The sequence below is a fragment of the Ostrea edulis genome, chromosome 5, assembly GCF_947568905.1.
Source record: "Ostrea edulis chromosome 5, xbOstEdul1.1, whole genome shotgun sequence".
Classification (NCBI taxonomy): Eukaryota; Metazoa; Mollusca; class Bivalvia; order Ostreida; family Ostreidae; genus Ostrea; species Ostrea edulis.
The window spans coordinates 70,480,528-70,501,547 of NC_079168.1; the positions used below are offsets into that span (position 1 = coordinate 70,480,528).

At 35.7% G+C, this 21,020-nt stretch overlaps 1 protein-coding gene across 4 annotated transcripts in view; it reads left to right on the plus strand.

Annotated features, from left to right (window-relative positions):
- Positions 1-4,018, plus strand: part of LOC125651967 (organic cation transporter protein-like) — a 41,695-nt gene extending 37,677 nt beyond the window's left edge. For all 4 annotated transcript variants that reach the window (XM_048880821.2, XM_048880820.2, XM_056165384.1 and 1 more), the window contains one exon: positions 1,072-4,018. In XM_048880821.2, the coding sequence (XP_048736778.1) occupies positions 1,072-1,138 (67 nt within the window). In that variant the 3' untranslated portion in view covers positions 1,139-4,018. The remainder of the gene's footprint in view (positions 1-1,071) is intronic.
- The last annotated feature ends 17,002 nt before the right edge of the window (positions 4,019-21,020 follow it).

Sequence of the window (21,020 nt, forward strand, 5' to 3'; positions counted from 1 at the left end):
ATATACAACCAACCAATCATTATAATGCATATATCTTGAATATTTCGAAGCCTAAATCAAAAACAAATAGTCTCGTGGGGATATGGGTTAGAATAGGTCCTCAGTACCCCTTCCTAGTTGTAAGAGGTGACTAAATGGGGCGGTCCTTTGGATGAGACCGCAAAAACCGAGGCCCCGTGTCACAGCAGGTGTGGCACGAAAAAAGCTCCCTCCCTACTCAATGGCCGGAAGCCCCGAGCATAGGCCTAAATTTTGCAGCCCAATCAATCAACAACAAATGCTGCTTACTTGTATTAGGGATGTAAATCCAAGATTGATAATGCGTGCGAGATCAACATACCTGGTGCAATGGCGTTCAAGAAATGTTAGTTTTGGAGGGTGTTGCTAAAACGCGGAACGGAAGAAAAAACGGAATATATTGTCTGCAGTAATGTTATGAGGAGGTCAACATTTTGTAAAATCAAAAGCCTTATTATGAACAAGGCAAACAGAAAGTACAGAGAGAACGGGAAATACTCCACAGAATCCACCGTTTCCGTATACTTCATACTAATACATATATATTTCAAAACCATTAACTTACCATGAAAAATATTAAGCCAGCGGCTGTGGGTACTATCATTTTTCCCGGCTTTATCATTTTGACTCGTTCGATCGTGTAAACAATATTACAATACACGTTCGTTAGTCACTTTGCAACTTGGGAATTCCGGGTTTAATAATAGACTGTTCCTTCGCCACGCGCTCGGCTTTAGAAATGAAAGTTGTGGGAGTTTCAAATACGACCGCCTTGGAAACGGATGACCAATGTCACGGTAGGCTTTGACACAATAACCCTCGCTGCTATAGCCTTGAGCGTCATATATATAATTTAAAATCTGTGGCACTTCACCTGAATGAGGTGATTTCTCTACATGAGTGAAAAATTATCGAATGGGACGTAAACAACATACAGACATGCCGCGATCTGGAGCACAATCATTTAAAAATGTTTTGGACAAACTTTGTTTGGATCCTTATACATACCGTTGTGTTTTCCTTGCATTGATACAAACCTCATTTCTATTTCAGCGAGCGTAACAGTGGTCCAGAAGATTTGGAAATAAATGATGGTGATTGTGTCAACACACACCGATGATGAAAATTCAAAGATGGAATGATATATTGAAATTTAGATTGATCTATTGTTTATTGTTTTACGCCATTTTGGCAACATTTCAGTAATTTTACAGCGGTTAGCTAAATGATATATGTTCGGTGTTGAATTTTCTCTGATGGCTTCCAATCAGTCTACTACTTTTCGAAAGAAGGATCACGGCGAGTGTGACCGGTCAACAGGGGATGCTTACTCCTCCTAGGCACCTGATCCCACCTCTGGTGTGTCCAGGGGTCCATGTTTGCCCAACTATCTATTTTGTATTGCTTGTAGGAGTTATGAGATTGATCACTGTTCGTTATCTTCACCTTGCATGTAATCCTTGCTTCTTTAAATCTGAACAATTTTTGTATATATCGAGCAAACATTCGTAGAAACATAAATGAAAGTAAACGAAAATCCAGGAAAATATTTATCATTTGTGGAAAAATCAGTTGTTTACGAAGAAACTACATGTATTTAATGTTGGGAACCGAAGCTACTAGTTGGGGTGCAATCAGGCAGTATACATACATGCCATTTTAGGGTTGTCTTGTTTGTGTAGGTGGGAAAAAATTCAATACCGTGTAGGGTGTTGTTTTCTGTTATCGCCAGACAAGACCGATAACATATCCAACTGCGTAATTTGGCATCACCTTATAGATCCAATCGGCAACCCCTGGACGATTCCGTTACGCTTCGGCTACACTTCACAAACCTCGGATGTGATTTGTGTAGGGATATACATCGATTTGTTACATTTCAATACCGGAGCTACGTGTACCTGTTTACTCTTTTCCACTCCGCGTTTAAAGACGCCTACAAACGACTTTTTCGCCACCTTGCAGTTTGCAAAGGATTGCTCTAACATTCACTCAGAGAATAACTATATAATTTGTTATTTGCCACTGTCAATACTGATTTAATAGTGGCGTTAGTGAAACTAAGAATACGGATATTTGTCAGCTTGTGACAGTTAAATCGTCATTAACGGTCACAAAAAACAAATGAGTAAAAAACCAATCCCACTTTAATGCAATTGCGGATTTTACTTGATGTTTACGTCACTTTGGTTTTTTCTCGATGACATTTATGCTTGACGTTTTGTTTTTGCGTCATTGTTAGCTCACCTGAGCTAAAAGCTCAAGTGAGCTTTTCTGATCACCCGTATTCCGGCGTCCGTCCGTCTGTCTGTCCGTCCGTCTGTAAACTTTTAACATTTTTAACTTCTTCTCAAAAACCACTGGGCCAATTTCAACCAAAGTTGGCACAAAGCATCCTTAGGTAAAGGGAATTCTAAATTGTTAAAATAGTGCAGATTCAAGTTTGTTCAAATCATGGCCCCTGGGGGTAGGATGGGGCCACAAGGGGGGATCAAAGTTTTACATACAAATATATAGGAAAAATCTTCAAATATTTTCTTCTCGTGAACCATTGGGCCAAAGAAGTTCACATTTACATGAAAGCTTTCTGATAGATAGAAATCAAATACAGAAAAAATGGGTAAAACACACCAATTACTCAAAGCCTACGCTTCACTTGGCCAAGCGTAGGCCATTACAGGGTGTTCGTGGCTCGAGTCCTTTCCTACATAATTGCTAGAAAGCTGAATATTTTTCTAAACTTTTGTACCAGTAATCTAACATTTTATAACCTTAGGCACTAGTGTAGGAATATTTATCAGACAATTTTAAAATGAAGGAAATTTTAGTTCACTAACTCATCTTCATACAAGCATTTTGTCAATTTGTACTTAAGTTTCATACCACAACAGACTTCTTCACCATAACATCTGAATATTCATGTACAACATCTGAATATGCATGTACAAATTGCTTTGGAAAAGTTTCCTTAACACTTCAAAAGCCTTAACATTCTCAATGAGAATAAGGGAAATAACATGTATGAGATCATTTCTCAAACTGTCATTATCAGCTGCAGAGGGAAGGAACTGATGATTATAGATGGTTGACAAGTCAGGATGGCGCAAATATGATACTGTGTTTCATATCTTGTGGCCTTATTTGTTCACCATCTTTTTGCTCTGGGTTTGTTTTGATGAATATTTATTTGTCTTCTTATAGCGTAGTTTTTTTATTATTTAAGTTATTTTGTCTTCTTTTGGGGAAATCAGACTTTGAGTAATTTAGCTTTGCAGGTACTTTGATGTAGAATGTATTAGCTGATTTCCCCAAAAATCTTATGTTGAAGCTTTCTTTCGTCATTTAGTATTGTGATAAATGACAATTTTTCAATCTCAATCACTCTTTTGTTCAGATTTTTAATGACAGCAAAAACGAGCTACGGTGAGCAGAGTTTGGGTAATAGAAGCTGATAAACATAAAATCAGTATTATGGAACATAATAACATTTATGTTTAAAACGTATCTATGTGTCTTTACCCTATTGGGGACCTCGCAGAACTTTACCCCGTTGGGGGCCTCAAGTTTGGTAACCAATCACTGGCTTGGATAGGCACGCGATAGCTTGTGGTTTGCAGCCGTTAACCTTTCCATATACATGGGATTCAGTGAATACAAACTGTAAAGTGGATCAAAGTTTTTTCATTTTGTTCAACCCTCCACCACCCCAACTTTCCGTCCCCAATGTGGAAGTTTACTCCGGTGCTATGCAACTTTTTATATGCCTTATTTGTTCGCCATCTTTTTGCTCTGGGTTTGTTTTGATGAATATTTATTTGTCATCTTATAGCGTAGCATTATTTAAGTTATTTTGTTTTCTTCGGGGAAAATCATACTTTGAGTATTTTAGCTTTGCAGGTACTTTGATGTAGAATGTATTAGCTGATTTCCCCCAAAATCTTGTGTTGAAGATTTCTTTCGTCATTTGGTATTGTAATAAAAGACAATTTTTCAATCTCAATCACTCTTTTGTTCAGATTTTTAATGACAGCAAAAACGAGCTACGGTGTTCAGAGTTTGGGTAATAGAAGCTAATAAACATAAATAGGATCCTTGTCTGGAAGATGTTCACAATTCACCCTATCCTTCACGGTCAGGATTTGAACATAATGCTTATACTGGTTTTGATGCGCTTCTGTCATGTCACGCACTCGGATCAGAAAATCAAAATGAAACCTGTAGCCTGACGAAAATTCTACAGTTGGAGTGATCTGAGAATATTCATGATCAGAAACATGCAAGGTGAACAGTGATCAATCTCATAACTCCTATAAGCAATACAAAATAGATAGTTGGGCAAACACGGACCCCTGGACACACCAGAGGTGGGATCAGGTGCCTAGGAGGAGTAAGCATCCCCTGTTGACTGGTCACACCCGCCGTGAACCCTATATCCTGATCAGGTAAACGGAGTTATCCGCAGTCAAAATCAGTGTGTCCAGAACGGTTTAACAATCGGTATGAAACACGTCAGACAGCATTTGACCCAATGATAGGTTGTATTGACGAACTAGGTCGTTAAAACGACCATAGAATTTGCGAAATGCTGACTTCAATCGAGACTGTTGAAACCCCAGTACCATCAACTTGTTTGTCAGTAGCTTACCTCGATTTAAAAACTGACTATACGCAGAACAAGCTCTTGCATATCGAATCAGTTGATATACATCTGAAAAATAAGGTCTATTGTTTGGTACACATGAATAGTCATGATCCATCAACTGGATCTGGCTGTCTTCATTTTCAATGAGATGTTCCAATTTCTGGTTGTTCTCAACAGAGGCTTTCAGTTGCATCATTTTTCTATCTATAGTAGACTGGGCTTTTATGTTAAAGTTCTATGAACATAGGGATGACTGACAGAGAGACCCAGTTTGGACAATATTTCAAAACCCTCTTTCTGCAACTGGCAGTTGTACATGGATATGCCTACCAGATGTTGGAGTTTATTCAAATACTTGGATCGGGAGTTAAGCAAAACAAATAATGCAGATACAATATTTACAGAGTCATACACTTTTGCATTGCTGAGAGCCATAGTTTTCAGAACATTCACAAAAGGGGAATAGAATTCGGAAGCAAATGAACTAATTGCTGGATGTCAAACTGAAGAAGATCCTCCTCTGATTGTTTTTGAAATGCATGTCTATTGGACTGTAGCAGTTGTTTTGATGTTTTCTTCACTGCATCACACACACCTTTGATCGACTCATTCTTTGTCAATATGTCATCACTAGACAACAATAATTTTGTGGCTTTTCTTACACTTCCCACTTGCAAACTTCGAACAATAGGAGAGAGTCTTTGTTTAATGTCCATACTTTTGTACAGCTGTGTTTCTCTTCGGGAACGTAATGTTTTTTGGGGTGATGTATTAGGAAAACTGCACTGTACTCCTTTGTAGATGGCAAATTAGCGGAACATGCCTACCAACTAACAAAAGCCATTCGCTCTAGCGATCTCAGTGCTGCACAGAAGGTGAGGGAGGCGGAAACAGCCCTTGGTGCTAAGAGGATTGGCCACACAGTAACGGACTCTCCTGGATGGAGTGAGGACAAAGAGACTGTAATGGAGGAGATCGTTACAGAGAAAGTTGATCAAATAACTGAAGTCAGGGCCAAGTTGGATAATTCAAGCAATAACACCATTTTCGCTGAGGAACCTTCGATATATATGCATTGGGGCACTGGACTGGATATTGAAGCCACATTACATACTAATCACAGTAAGTGGCCTGGAAAAAACAAAATTGGTAAGATCTATCAAAACCTTTCCTTAAAACCCCCCAGAAAACTTAGAAGCTCATCCATTCCCCGGAGAGGTACATCAACCGAGAATCAGATCAACATTGACGACTTCCTGACGGATCTTAGGAAACAACGAAAGAAAAATAACAAGGGTAACAAGGGCAACGCAACCCTGGTTAGTAAATACACAATGACAATGACGAGGTTTAAATATGTACAAAAACGTAACATTCTTTTTGACTGGTTAAGGGATGTGAATTATGATGTTATATTATAACAAGAAACACATTTTGTTAAAAAACAGGAATTTTTATACAATTCAAGATGGTTTGGAGATATAATACATTGGTATTCAGAATCCGTATACTGTAGAGGTGTGTCAATTTTGATAAGGAAGAATAGTAACATTGAACTTCTTAATTACAATAGATCGACAGATGGGAGGAAATTGCTAGTTAATATTAAATGTAATGAAAAGATAATAACTTTGGTGAATATTTATGCCCCAAACAATGAAACAGACTGGGTAGGTTTTTATAAGAGAATAATTACTTGGACTAAAAACATTCTATGAATATGGATAGTATCATGCAAGGTGAAGATAACGAACAGTGATCAATCTCATAACTCCCACAAGCAATACAAAATAGATAGTTGGGCAAACACAGACCCCTGGACACACCAGAGGTGGGATCAGGTGCCTAGGAGGAGTAAGCATCCCCTGTTGACTGGTCACACCCGCCGTGAGCCCCATATCCTGATCAGGTAAACGGAGTTATCCGCAGTCAAAATCAGTGTGCCAAGAACGGCTTAACAATCGGTATGAAACACGTCAGACAGCATTGGACCCAATGCGAGGTTGTATTGACGAAGTAGATCGTTATAACGACCATAGAATTTTCGAAATGCTGACTTCAATCGAGACTGTTGAAATCCCTGTACCATCAACTTGTTTGTCAGTAGCTTACCTCGATTTAAAAACTGACTATACGCAGAACAAGCTCTTGCATATCGAATCAGTTGAGATATATAAACACCATATGCAGGTGATAATGGAATATTGCTACATAAATGTGGAAAGTTGACGATGGAGAAGCTGAAATCATCCCGTTTGTCATAGAGTTGAGTTGTCCGTTTGCCGTTAATGTCTACTTTCAATAAAATATCTAAGTATGAAGCAGAAGTGGACGACTCTGTGGTGTCCTTTATTTCGAGCTCACAGGGATATATCAAATCGACATATGAATGAAAGCTATCATTGTTAATAGACAAAACGTCATCGATATATCTAAAAGTCGAATTGAAGGTCACAGCGAGAGACTTTTTCTTCTCACGTAGAAGTTTTTGAATAAATTCTGCTTCATATGAATATAAAAACAGGTCAGCTAACAAAGGAGCACAATTCGTGCCCATGGGAATTCCAACAGACTGTTGGAAGACCTGATCACCAAAGACCACGAAGATATTATCAATGAGGAACTCTAGCATATTTTTTATTTCATCTTCAGAGTACTTGTGCGTGGAATCAGAGTGGTGTTTAACAAAGTAAGTTTTTGAATGACTGATCACTAGATATGAATATTTCCGTTTTCCGTTTTTGTTGAAGAAGCAACTGTGTATGATGTCAAAAAGTCTAGTCTTTAATTTATCGTGAGGAATGGTCGTGTATAGTGTTGAAAAGTCATAGGTTTTAATGCTATTGATTTGGGAAAAGTTCTTTAGAATTTTTTAGATTTTCATATTATGTGGTGATTTTAATTGTCAGCTTGATTACGAAAGGAATGACAAAAGTGTTGATATCTTAGAGAAAATTATTAAAACGTTTTGTCTTAAGGATGGTTGGATATATTCTGGGAAAAGTTGTGAACAAGGACTAACTTGGTGTGATGGAAACAATATCCCCAAAAGTAGAATAGATTATGTTTTTATTTCAGAATATTCATGCTAACCATTGAATAATATATATTTAAGAAAAGCACCTAACGTAGATCATAACCGGTTAACAGATCACCGAGGCATTGTATTTGAACTGTGCACATCAGAAAACTCTAGAGGTGTAGGCTATTGGAAACTAAATACATCATTATTAAATGATGAAATTTTTAGTAGAAAATTAAGGAAATATATCCAAGAAGAAATTACAAATTGCGAAATTAATGATCCTATAAGTAAATGGGAACATGTTAAAATATGCATCAAGAATTTTTGTACAAAATATTCTAAGCATTTAGCTAAAAGTAAGAAAAAACGTATAAAATTTATAGAAATGCAATCAAAAAATAGAATCAAAACCCTTCTCTGAAATAAATATGAACTATAAACGTATACTTGAGAAAGAAATAGATGATTATTATGCTGATAAATGTAGTGGAGCATACATACGCTCTAGATCTGTATGGATAGAAAAGGGAGAAAAAAGCTCATCTTACTTTCTAAACCTTGAATAAAGACAGTAATCAAATAACACGATCAATAAGATAAAAGACGAAAATGGAGTAGAATATACAAACACCACAGGAATAATGGATTGTCTAATTAAATTTTATAAAACATTATATACAAGTAACAATAAAGATAATGTGAATATTCAAAACTATCTTTAGAACATTAACTGTAAAATTATTACGAACAATGAAAGGAAAATGTGTGACGATATACCAAGTATACATGAATGCAAAATAGCAGTTGATAATATGAAAAATAATAAGTCTCCAGGACAAGATGTTATAGTCTTTACTTAAAAATATAGAAATAGGAAAGTTACTATTTTCTCAAAGAAACGCAATAATTTCATTAATCTATAAAAAGGGAGAAAAGATAATCCAAAAAATTATAGACCTATAAGCTTAACTAATGCTGATTACAAGATATTTGCTAATGTATTAGGTCATCGTTTACAAAATATAGCGAGTAAATTAATTGGACGTGAACAAATTAAGGGTCGATATATTGGAGAAAACGCAAGACTAATCTTAGATGTTTTTAAATATTACATGCAAAATGAATTAGATGGAATATTACTGTTTCTTGATTTCGAAAAAGTCTTTGATTCAATTGAATACACTTTCATGTTTAAAACGTTAGATAAGTTTAACTTTGGAGATAAATTTATTGGAATGATAAAAACGCTCTATAATAGTCCTGTCTTTAGAATTAAAAATAATGGGTGGATTTCAAAATCATGTGCAATGCAAAGAGGAATTCAACAAGGATTTCCAGTATCTGCTTTACTATTCGTATTTGTAATTGAAATATTAGCTATACAAATAAAACATGACAACGATATAAAAGGACTGCCATTACTAAAAGATACTACCTTTAATGACAATAACGATATTAAAATTGTTCAACATGCAGATGATTGTACTAACATGTTAAAGGACACAGACTCTTTAAAAAAATTACTGCAGACAATTGCCAACTTTAGTAATGTCGCAGGACCTAAACTAAACTTAGAAAAAACAGAGTGCTTATTAACAGGCTCATACATAGGTATGTATTCAAATGACTCGTATATTCATGGTGTAAAAATTACAAGAAACTGCATAAAATCACTTGGTATTTACCTGGGACATGAAAAAATTGAATGTTACAAATAGAATTGGACAAGCAAACTGGAGAAGTTAGAAAAAATGCTAAGTGTTTGGAAAAGGCGGAATCTTACAATATTTGGAAAATGCACAATGATTAATACACTGGCAATCTCTAAAATACTATATAATGCTTTTATTTTAGAAAACCCTAAAGATTAATTTTTCAAAAATGTTTCAAAGCTAATATTTAACTTTATTTGGAAAAAACGAGACAGAATTAAAAGAAATACACTTATAGGAAAAATAGAGCAAGGTGGTATTGGTATAAGTGATATCGAAAGTAAATTTTATGCTGCCAAAGCATCATGGATAAGTAGAGTATTAGATGTAGAAAGTGTTACACATAGAATACTCAATAGTATTTTGCAGCAATATAATATCTCTATTTTTGATGTTTTAAAAACGTTTGAGAATAACTCTTTAGATTTTTTCAAAATGTTAAAACTCCCCCCTTTCTATGGAAATATATTTTCAGCTTTTAATAAATCCAAAAAGCAACTGGACATAAAAACTTTAAAGAGAGACGAGTTCCTTGGTCAGTTTATCTGAAACAACAAGCTCTTTCAATGCAAAGTGAAGATAACGAACAGTGATCAATCTCATAACTCCTACAAGCAATACAAAATAGTTAGTTGGGCAAACACGGACCCCTGGACACACCAGAGGTGGGATCAGGTGCCTAGGAGGAGTAAGCATCCCCTGTTGACCGGTCACACCCGTCGTGAGCCCCATATCCTGATCAGGTAAACGGAGTTATCCGCAGTCAAAATCAGTGTGCCAAGAACGGCTTAACAATCGGTATGAAACACGTCAGACAGCATTTGACCCAATGCGAGGTTGTATTGACGAACTAGATCGTTATAACGACCATAGAATTTTCGAAATGCTGACTTCAATCGAGACTGTTGAAATCCCTGTACCATCAACTTGTTTGTCAGTAGCTTACCTCGATTTAAAAACTGACTATACGCAGAACAAGCTCTTGCATATCGAATCAGTTGAGATATATAAACACCATATGCAGGTGATAATGGAATATTGCTACATAAATGTGGGAAGTTGACGATGGAGAAGCTGAAATCATCCCGTTTGTCGTACAGTTGAGTTGTTAGTTTGCCGTTAATGTCTACTTTCAATAAAATATCTAAGTATGAAGCAGAAGTGGACGACTCTGTGGTGTCCTTTATTTCGAGCTCACATGGATATATCCAATCGACAAAGGAATGAAAGTCATTATTGTTAATAGACAAAACGTCATGTCGAATTGAAGGTCACAGCGAGAGATTTTTTCTTCTCACGTAGAAGTTTTTAAAAAATAAATTCTACTTCATATGAATACAGAAACAGGGCAGCTAAGAAAGGAGCACAATTCGTGCCCATGGGAATTCCAACATACTGTTGGAAGACCTGATCACCAAAGACCACGAAGATATTGTCAATGAAGAACTCTAGCATATCTTTATTTCAACTTCAGAGTACGTGTGCGTCTACCAGTCAGATACGACTTGATCCAAGATAAAGCTGACCCAGATATATCGTAAATATAGTCGATTCGTTGAAAAAGAATCAATAACATCAAATGCGACTGAGAGATCCAACATCACAAGAATACAACAACAATTATTATCCAAAGCTGCAGCTACGTCGTGATGCACTTTCAATAAAGCAGTTTCGGATGAGTGACCAGACCGGTTCGCCGACTGCTTACTATCCATTAAGTTGTTTGCGTTTAGATACCTATCAATTCTCGCCGAAACTATTTTTTGAAACAATTTTGGACACAAAAGGGAGATTTGAAACCGGACGATAGTTTTTCAGATCTTCCTTATTAAATCCAGGTTTCTTTAAGAGTGGTCGGATAGTTGAATGTTTGAAGATGTTTGGACACTACGAGATTCGTTGACTAAAGATGTTACTATCGGAATGAAGCTTTCTATACATTGTTTTAATAGGTATGTTGGTAAAGGATCAATTTCGCAGCTGTTAGAAGGCGAACTCATCAGAAGCTTCCTAATTTCACCAGGAGATGTCGGAGAAAATTCTATTAACGGCTCAACAGTAAATTTTACATCAGTTGATAAGACATCAGCAGAATTTCTAGCTCTATCGTTTTGAGATTGTAAAGTTTCTCTGATAGTTTGAATTTTACCAGGGAAATAATTTTCAAAATCATTCGAAAAAGACCTGTCACTATCATCCACCAGTAAAATAACTTCGTTGTTATTACCAAGAAGTTGTTTGTAAGTTTGAACAACTTTTTTCTATCCTTTCCACATTCCAATATACCTTTTGAATAATATTCCTGTTTACTTTTGAAAAGCAATTTACTATATCGAAGACACTTTCCCTTGTAAATTTGACGATGTATTTCTAGATTGGTTCGTCTCCAAACCCTTTCGGCTTTACGTTTCTTCCTTTTAGCGGAATGTAGCTCCTCGTTATACCATTGTCTGTTTGGTCGTATAGTAATTGTTTTGGTTTGCATTGATGCACGTTTTTCAACAATCAACCGAACGCCCTCATGATACAAATCAACTAAAAATTTTTGTAGACCTTCAAGACTAAGATTATCAGAACTCGGTGTGACTGAGTCCTTAATGTCCTTCGAAAATATCAATTTTCCGGAATTTTCTAAAACTCACTGATTTGTGCTGTTTCGGTGGTTTGCCTTTGTGATCGCCAGATGGCAAGCCTCTAGAGTCACAAATAATGATCGTCCACAGTTGGCGTTGATTGCAGATTACAGCTATTTTCTCTGGTAACTACCACTTAAAAAAATATGTCCAAGAATATGAGTTGGTTTGTTAACCAGTTGCTTCAGACCATGCTCATGTAGAAATCTTTGAGAGTGTTGGCCGTTTTGAATGTCCAAATGAAAGTTCAAATCTCCTGTAATTACAAGCTCTTCCGGTGCTTAAGCATAATGACTTTTAAGTATTGTGACCATTCATAAAAAAATGCAGGTACTTTGAGTTTATTTAATTTTGACGGAGGTGGACGATATACAATGCAGACACGCAATATTGAGTTTTGAGAGGAAAAATGCATTCCAGATGTTCGAATTGTGTACATTTCAACTCAGATGTCAGGGATGTAACACACAGGCTCTTGTTGTGAATCAGAGTTATGCCTCCACCTCCATGTTTTCTCGGTATGTGATATATATCATAACCTTCAAGAACAAGATCGGTCAGAACAACTTTATTAGTGTCAGTTCCTAACCAGGTTTCTGTTAGAGGAATTAAATCAATATCATTTGAGATTATGAGATCGGAGACTGCTAACGATTTGATTTTGACAGATCTGCAATTCAGTATTCATAATTTCAGAGGATTGCTTCTCTTTTCCTGTTGTAATATAGGTATACTTTTAAAGTTGTTTGACAATTTCTTTGAACAAACAATATCGATTATATACAGTGCGATGTGTTACTATCGTTGGAATATTACTATCATATTTTGGAAGCAGGTCGTTGCATTGAATAGCGACAATATTTTGAAAGTCCATCACATTTTAATTATAATGGTATTTTTGTAGACTAATCTTCATCCGGCTTTAGTTCCTCAAATTCTCTAGAGAAGTGTTAAAGCTGACATGAATTAATAAATACGTACACATTTCTCATCTTATCAGCCACATTTCTCTCAGGTATCCTAATTTACTCAACCCGTATATACCCGAAATGTGATTGTCACACCTAAGTGATTTTTCTACGTGGACTCGACCATTGCACATCTCCGATAGTAATATAAAGGGACTGAGAAATAAATAAAATCACATTTTAAAACATGCTTTGCTAAAAATTACAAAATATTTATTGTATACCAATGAAACATTCTGAAAGTTTAGATAATTTAGACAACAAGAGGCCCAGGGGCCTTATAGGTCACCTGAGTATCATGTAACAACCTTCCAATGTTTGAATTAGGTTTGTGTTTAAATATAAGAATTTTACTTTTGGATGGAAGAAACATTGAATAGCTATGTGGTCATGAAGTACATGTGTCATTTTAGAAGAAGATTTTTTAAAATTACGCTAATTTTGATGGTTTTTGCCCCACCCCTCAGGCCCCAGGGGGCAGGGATCACGAATTTCACAATTTTTGTTGTTCCCCTCCACCCACAGATGCTATATGCCAAAATTGGTTGAAATTGGTTCAGGGGTTTCAGAGAAGAAGCTGAAAATGTTCAAATGTTAACGCACGACGACGGACAAAAACAGAAGATTTTCAAAGAAATATTGCATTTTCACTATATAATCAATCAGCCCCGCCTTTGCACCAGAACCCCTGACCCAGGGGCCATGAATTTCAGTTTTAAAAGAAGCATCCTTGATCATCATTATCATACTATTAGTTTGTCTACTTAATACCCAGCAGCAGAGGAGAAGATTTTCAAAGAAATAAAATGCATTTTCACTATATGACCAATAGGGCCCCACCCTAATACCAGAACCCCTGACCCAGGGGCCATGAATTTCACAATTTTGAAAGAGGCATCCTTGCTCATCATAACCATGCTATTGGTTTGTCTACTTAATACCCAAGGACAGAGAAGAAGATTTTTAAAGAAATAATGCATTTTCACTATATGACTTATAGAGCCCCACCCTAGCACCAGAACCCCTGATCCAGGGGCCATGAATTTCACAATTTTTAAAGAGGCATCCTTGCTCATCATTACCATGCTATTAGTTTGTCTACTTAATACCCAGAGACAGAGAAGATTTTCAAAGAATTTCTACATTTTCACTATATGACCAATAGAGCCCCACCCTAACACAAGAACCCCTGCCCCAGGGGCCATGAATTTCACAATTTTGGTAGAGGGCTCAACGCTCATTATAATTAACCCACAGTTTGGCTTCTTGATGTCCAGGAGTAAAGAAGAAGATTTTTTAAAATTACACTAATTTTGATGGTTTTTGCCCCACCCCTCAGGCCCCAGGGGGGCAGGGACCACGAATTTCATGATTTTTGTTCCCCTCCACCCACAGATGCTATATGCCAAAATTGGTTGAAATTGGTTCAGGGGTTTCAGAGAAGAAGCTGAAAATGTTCAAATGTTAACGCACGACGACGGACAAAAACAGATAGCAATGGGTCACCTGAATGATTCAGGTGACCTAAATATGCAAAAAAGCTTTTTTTTCCATACTTGCAAGTGCATGCAAGTATTTGCAGTTTCTTATGAAATAAATGCTGAGAAATCATTTGCCAATTACATACTGATAGAATGGAATAAGCAAAGAGCATAAAATATATTATTTATATCAATTCTTGCAAAATACAGGTGCATGCCATATGTATATGACATATTCCATTATCACCTGCATATGGTATTTATATATCTCAACTGATTCGATATGCAAGAGCTTGTTCTGCGTATAGTCAGTTTTTAAATCGAGGTAAGCTACTGACAAACAAGTTGATGGTACAGGGGTTTCAACAGTCTCGAATGAAGTCAGCATTTTTCAAATTCTATCGTCATTATAACGATCTAGTTCGTCAATACAACCTCGCATTGGGTCCAATGCTGTCTGACGTGTTTCATACCGATTGTTAAGCCGTTCTTGGCACACTGATTTTGACTGCGGATAACTCCGTTTACCTGATCAGGATATGGGGCTCACGGCGGGTGTGACCGGTCAACAGGGGATACTTACTCCTCCTAGGCACCTGATCGCACCTCTGGTGTGTCCAGGGGTCCGTGTTTGCCCAACTATCTATTTTGTATTACTTGTAGGAGTTATGAGATTGATCACTGTTCGTTATCCTCACCTTTCATGTTTATTCAGGCAAAGCATCAGATAAATTACAAATCATAACTGAAAACATTGTAAAATACATTAATAATGTCAATTAGGGATCACAAATGAAATTTTGGCACATTGCTATCATATGTACGCAATAGCACTCCAGATAGTATCACAGTTATAGCCACCAACAACATCATTATCAAAATGCATGCTTATCACAGTACCAGGTCTTATCACAGACAATATAAATTATATACTTTAAATAAATCTTTGCCTAGGATAACCCATGAAAACAATTTATAAATCTTGTTTACTTCCAATGGGGTCCTAAGATGTTTTAAGTTAATTATAGATTATATATTACTAAGACAGCATAGACAAAAATAAGTATAATGATACAAAATATTTTTTAAAATGTATCATTATACACCATAAAAAGACCATTATATATAAATGCTTCCTTCCCACCTACGAGCTTCTTCTGCAAGATGCAACTTGACAGCAGATTTAAAACTAGCTCTATTAGCTATATTTTTACTTCCAAAGGAAGATAATTCCAGTTTAAAATGGCATGATAATAAAACTTTGAACTATTGTAGACCCTAACCCTAGAGGTATGATAATTAAAATTGGAGGCTCCCCTAGTAGCATTTTCATTTCTGTCAAATTTCTCATGTAAATAATTTCGTGCAAGACCATGGTTGATGTTAAAGACATGGTTGAGTCTTAATTGTTTAATACGATCTGCTACACAGAGTGTGTTTATTGAATCTAAAATATCACAATTTATACTAGTTCTGGTGTTCAGATTTAAGATGAATCTTATTGTTTTGATGAAATATTTCTTCGCGGTTTTTTTTTTTTGGGGGGGGGTATAGTTTTGACATATTTATTGCAAATGTACGTACATAAAGAAAACCTATTTTAAATTTATTTATCCAAAGCTTTTAGAATGATTTACTACTGTACTATATGTTTAAATGCATGGTGTTCCAAAAGGTGATTTCATTTCTTTTCGATGTCCTATAAGTATGGGAGATGAACGTGTTACCTGTAGAAGCTACCCGCACAGGTAAAACGAAGACACTGGTATGAGGTGAAGCGTAGCAAAACCCGCCCCTTATATACCATGCGAACCCTGATACATATAACAACAGAATATCCAACTAATATGACGGATAAGCAGAGAAATAAAGTGGACACATATAATTCTAATATATTTATTAATTCATGTCAGCTTTAAGCAAGATACAATCAATCAATCCTCGCCTCCGGGTCCGTTAGTCAGATGTACAAAACATATTGTACATCAGTTTGGTACAAAGCCGTGTCAGAAAATTCGTGGCACGACTCCTCTATGAAAATGAATATATGGTGAAGGTACTTCGCACGGTTAATGGTACAAAGTTGTGTACGAAAAACCGTGGTACAAATCCTCTATAGGAATGAACAAACGGTGCAAAGTACTTCATACGGATAGTGGTTATGGATCAGTGGGCGCAGAGAAACTAAAGTTATGACTTCAAAAATATATTAAATTATGCAAGGGTTTTCAATACAATTTGCACTAATATGTTCCACAAGTGATTAAGTGAGTCTGTGACAAAATTCAGCACAAGATCCCCAGTATTTATGACATAAAGAACTAAATTGGCAGAGGTGCAGTAGCCATGACATAGCGCTCGCATGACCTCTAGAATACATAGGCATCATGGCGGATGTGAGTGACCGTGTGACTGTTCGACAGGGGATGCTTACTCCTCCTAGACACTTGATCCTACCTCTGGTGTGTTTAGGGGTCCGTGCTTGCCCAACTCTTTTTTTTTTTTACTCCTTATAGAAGTTATGAAATTGATAACTGATCGTTATGTTGCATCATAGATATGCACAACATGCATTGTATTGAATCAAATTGGTTCATTTTTGTCAAATTTGCACGGAAAGTGTTGTTACTTACATGTAGCAAAAAAAAAAAATCATTTATCAATACAATTAGATAAATTGAATACATTGTATGTTGTATTTGTAGTATTTTGGTACGCAAATCTGCATATACCAGAAGACATTCCTAATTTGCACTTTTATCTGATAAGAATTACTTCAGATGGTATATTAAAGAGAAAACATTGAGAAACCATCTTCACTCATTTGACTTTTGACTCCAATACCAAAATAAATACTTTTTCTTAATCGGGGTGAATATATTTTATTGTCGTGCAATATAATGTGCCATGTAGTCTAGAAAAAGCTGTAAGCAGGTTTTAACAAACCGTTAATCTAATATATCTCGAAATAAAACCTCATTTTAAAATGAGTTGCCTATTAAAGCTACAATTATGTAGAGAAAAATTAAAGTTTTATTGAACGAAATTGGGTGCTTTAGATATGAATTTCGCAGATATTATCGAAAAGAAACAATTCAGGTTTAAATGTCTAATACCTCTAGTAAAGCTAAAGTTTAATATTTTTTTATTAAAAGGACCCATCTGGATAAATCAATGATAAGTTATGTTTAAAATATTCATGCGATGATAATTGTGCTCATATTCGTGATAATTTTTGAAAATCATTTTAACTGAATGTCACATAAAGGCAAGTGTCACATACAGTGATTGCATTTAAAATATCGATACCTCTTGGCCGAATATAACACTAACTTGTCGCTTTCGTTTGCACATGCAATACCCATACTTCTTGGGTGAAACCATTGTTATCTAGGGGTCTGTGTTTGCCCAACTCTCTATTTTGTATTAATTATAGGAGTTGTGAAATTGATCACTGCTCATTATCTTCCTCACGTGGGGATCTGGACGCCGTTTCATCATTAAGTGTAAATTTTCAACTAACTAAGTCTTACGCCGACTACGTAAATCTAGTTACGTATAATCTTAGTTTAGCGCAAACCGCGTTTCACTAAAGTTTTCAACTATTAGAAGCTTACGTGCTTAGTTACCGCGTCCTGAGCATGCGTACATCATACTTTCGGTTTTTTCACTTGTCGTCTGCACCAAAATAATGAATAAAAAGAATGCAAAGAAAATGCACAAGCGAAATTGGTTGGAGAAAGAGGTGGCCATGTTGGTAGAGGCAGTTAAATCTATTTGGGCACTGCATACTAAATCAAACATATCACTCCATAAACAAAATTTGGTTTTATCTAGGCCTATATATATAATTTACATCTCTTCTTCTACAAAAAGTAGTTGTTTTATGATTTCAAAGGTTATTATAATTTAAGTGCATGTAGGTCGACACGATACATCTACATTGTATATAGATATTAACTATATATTTATACTTTAATTGGATAATTAATGTAGACTCATAGGCCTAAATGTGTTTGAGCAAATTGAATATGTGTGAATATTTTACAGTTTGGGATTATATACAGACACGTGCCATCGTTTTGCAAAGTGACGGGGGGGGGGGGGGGGAGGGGGGGGTGCAGCTGGGGCATAAATTAGATCTTGGCTTTTCAAATAATCTTTTGTCCTATCTGCAAAATCCTAATTCGGAGGTGGGATGGAGAGGGTGGTGTTGGAATCTTTTGCAGTGATTTCCACATTTTTTTCTCTCTCAGGTTTCATTTTCTTCAATCGTGGTGGTGCTAGAGTCTTCTATCATGAGTGCCTCAAAACATTTTCCTACAAACATCATGTGTGTGTGTGTGGGGGGGGGGGGGGGTAGGTGGGTGTTAGACTTCTTCTATTAATGCTCATGATCATACCTCACTAAATAGTTTTTATTCATAAATACCTCTCTTTCACTTACAGTACAGAATTTTTAAAAATTGTATTGTTAAAAAAAAGTGGAGTAGCAACGCAGGGTGCCCCCTCCTATTCACTCCGATTCGTGCCTGATATACATGTGCAGGGTACCTGTGAAGTGCGAAACGAAGTCTACCGAAACGAAACGAAATCTACCGAAACGAAAGGAAACCTACCGAAAACGAAACAGACTGTATAACCGAACTCTTTTAATTATGATAATTAAAAATGTTATCTTAGGCCCCTGTGAAAGTTACCACATATAAATAAAATTCGCCTCCCCTTTGATGTAGGATTTCGGCTTGACTGAAGTTGGAAAGGGGGGGGGGGGGGTCAGCACAAAGTACATAATCGGAAGTTGATTAAATACCATGTGCAATTAGTTTCGAATCCATAAATTTCAGCAACAATATAAAACAAGATGTGTTCTTAAGGTAGCTCATTCCACTGAATTTTTATTTAATGGCTCGTTAAAACACCTCTTATGAAGTATGATTTCACCATCGACAAGCCCTCAACTATGTTATATGGATTTTTTTGTGATTTATCATGGAATGATAAAAAAGGTACTTTGTTTGCAAATAAAATACAGTGAAACTTCTCCAACCGGCTCCTCAGAAAACTGGCTCTCCCTGAATATCGGCCAATTTTCAAAGTCCTGGCAGAAATCTTAAAATTTCCTTACAAAGAAAGTCTTACAAGACCGGCCACCCTTGGAAATCGGACATTGGCCATATTTTAAAGTACATTTGTTAAGAAAATCTTTTATTATAGTGACATGTGTAATACAAATTCTATATTTCAGTAAGATACATGATATAATTTTACACCCGGCCCAACGGACCTATATGTCACTTTAATCAATTTAACATGCTCAATAATGTCTTCGCATGTAGTTATTTGGATGTATATTACTACATGTATCATAGATGATTTAATCATGTGGCTTTCCTTCAGTATTTTTGTCTGATGTTATAAGAATTATAGATGAATTTTGCAGTTTGTCTTGGGAAATTACAAACAATATTAGTAAACACAGAGTCATCTATTTGATTTAAATTTACATTAAGTCCAATTTCATTATATAGATTTTTTTTCTTTGTTCTTTATAAAAGGGACACACTAGTAGAAAGTGTTTTTCAGATTCAATTTGATTTAGGTCACACATAGAACATATTCCATCCTCGACTGGTTCTCCTTTATATCGACCCTTATAATACCGGCCTTATTTTGAAGACGAGAAAATTTAGGCCATAGGATGATCAAGATCGGCCAGGTGGGAAATTATCGACCGGAGGTGTGAAAAACACGAGTGGCCTCTATAATTTATATTGTTTACCTGTGCCGTCAAGTGTGTTAAGTGACACTTGGTTAATCCAAGTGACCCTTCCAAATTCTGTACAAAATGTATAAAAGCAACAGTTAGGAGCATTTTTACTATTATTATTATTATTAGTAGTAGTAGTATTCTAGCATTTATATAGCGCTAAATATAATAAAATTACTCTAAAACGCTTTAACATTAAAACGATTATAAAAATATATAACAATCAACTGAAATGAAATTAAGATATTCGAATGGACATAGGTACTTAAAAAAATATAAACAATCTATTCTAAAGTATCAAACTGAACAATAAAAATTATAGTTTTACAGATCAAAAGTCTACAGTATAGTCACAATAATAAAAATTAAATATTTCATGTGTTAACGATAAAATGCCTTTTTAAAAAGGTGAGTCTTCACATACTTCTTAAAACTGCCCAGTCATGTCTTCATTGAATGAATACCGTATCAAACGCCATATTGTTGCACCATACTATCGTAAGGATATAAGTGTTAGTTGATAAAGATCAACCCCACGACTGTTAATGATAATTATTAAAAGATAAATTAATTTTCTTGGTTTTCATAGACTTAAAATTCCTAAGAAATATTCAAATTACAATTTCAAATTTACTACTGTACTTTTCCAAAACGTCAAAACAAATTTGTTAATGATATAAGCGATGAATGTCAAAGAGAGTTTTTATAGGGAAGAGGAATTCCAATAATATATGCCTATATGTTTTCTTTATGTATCCTGTTTTCAGTTTA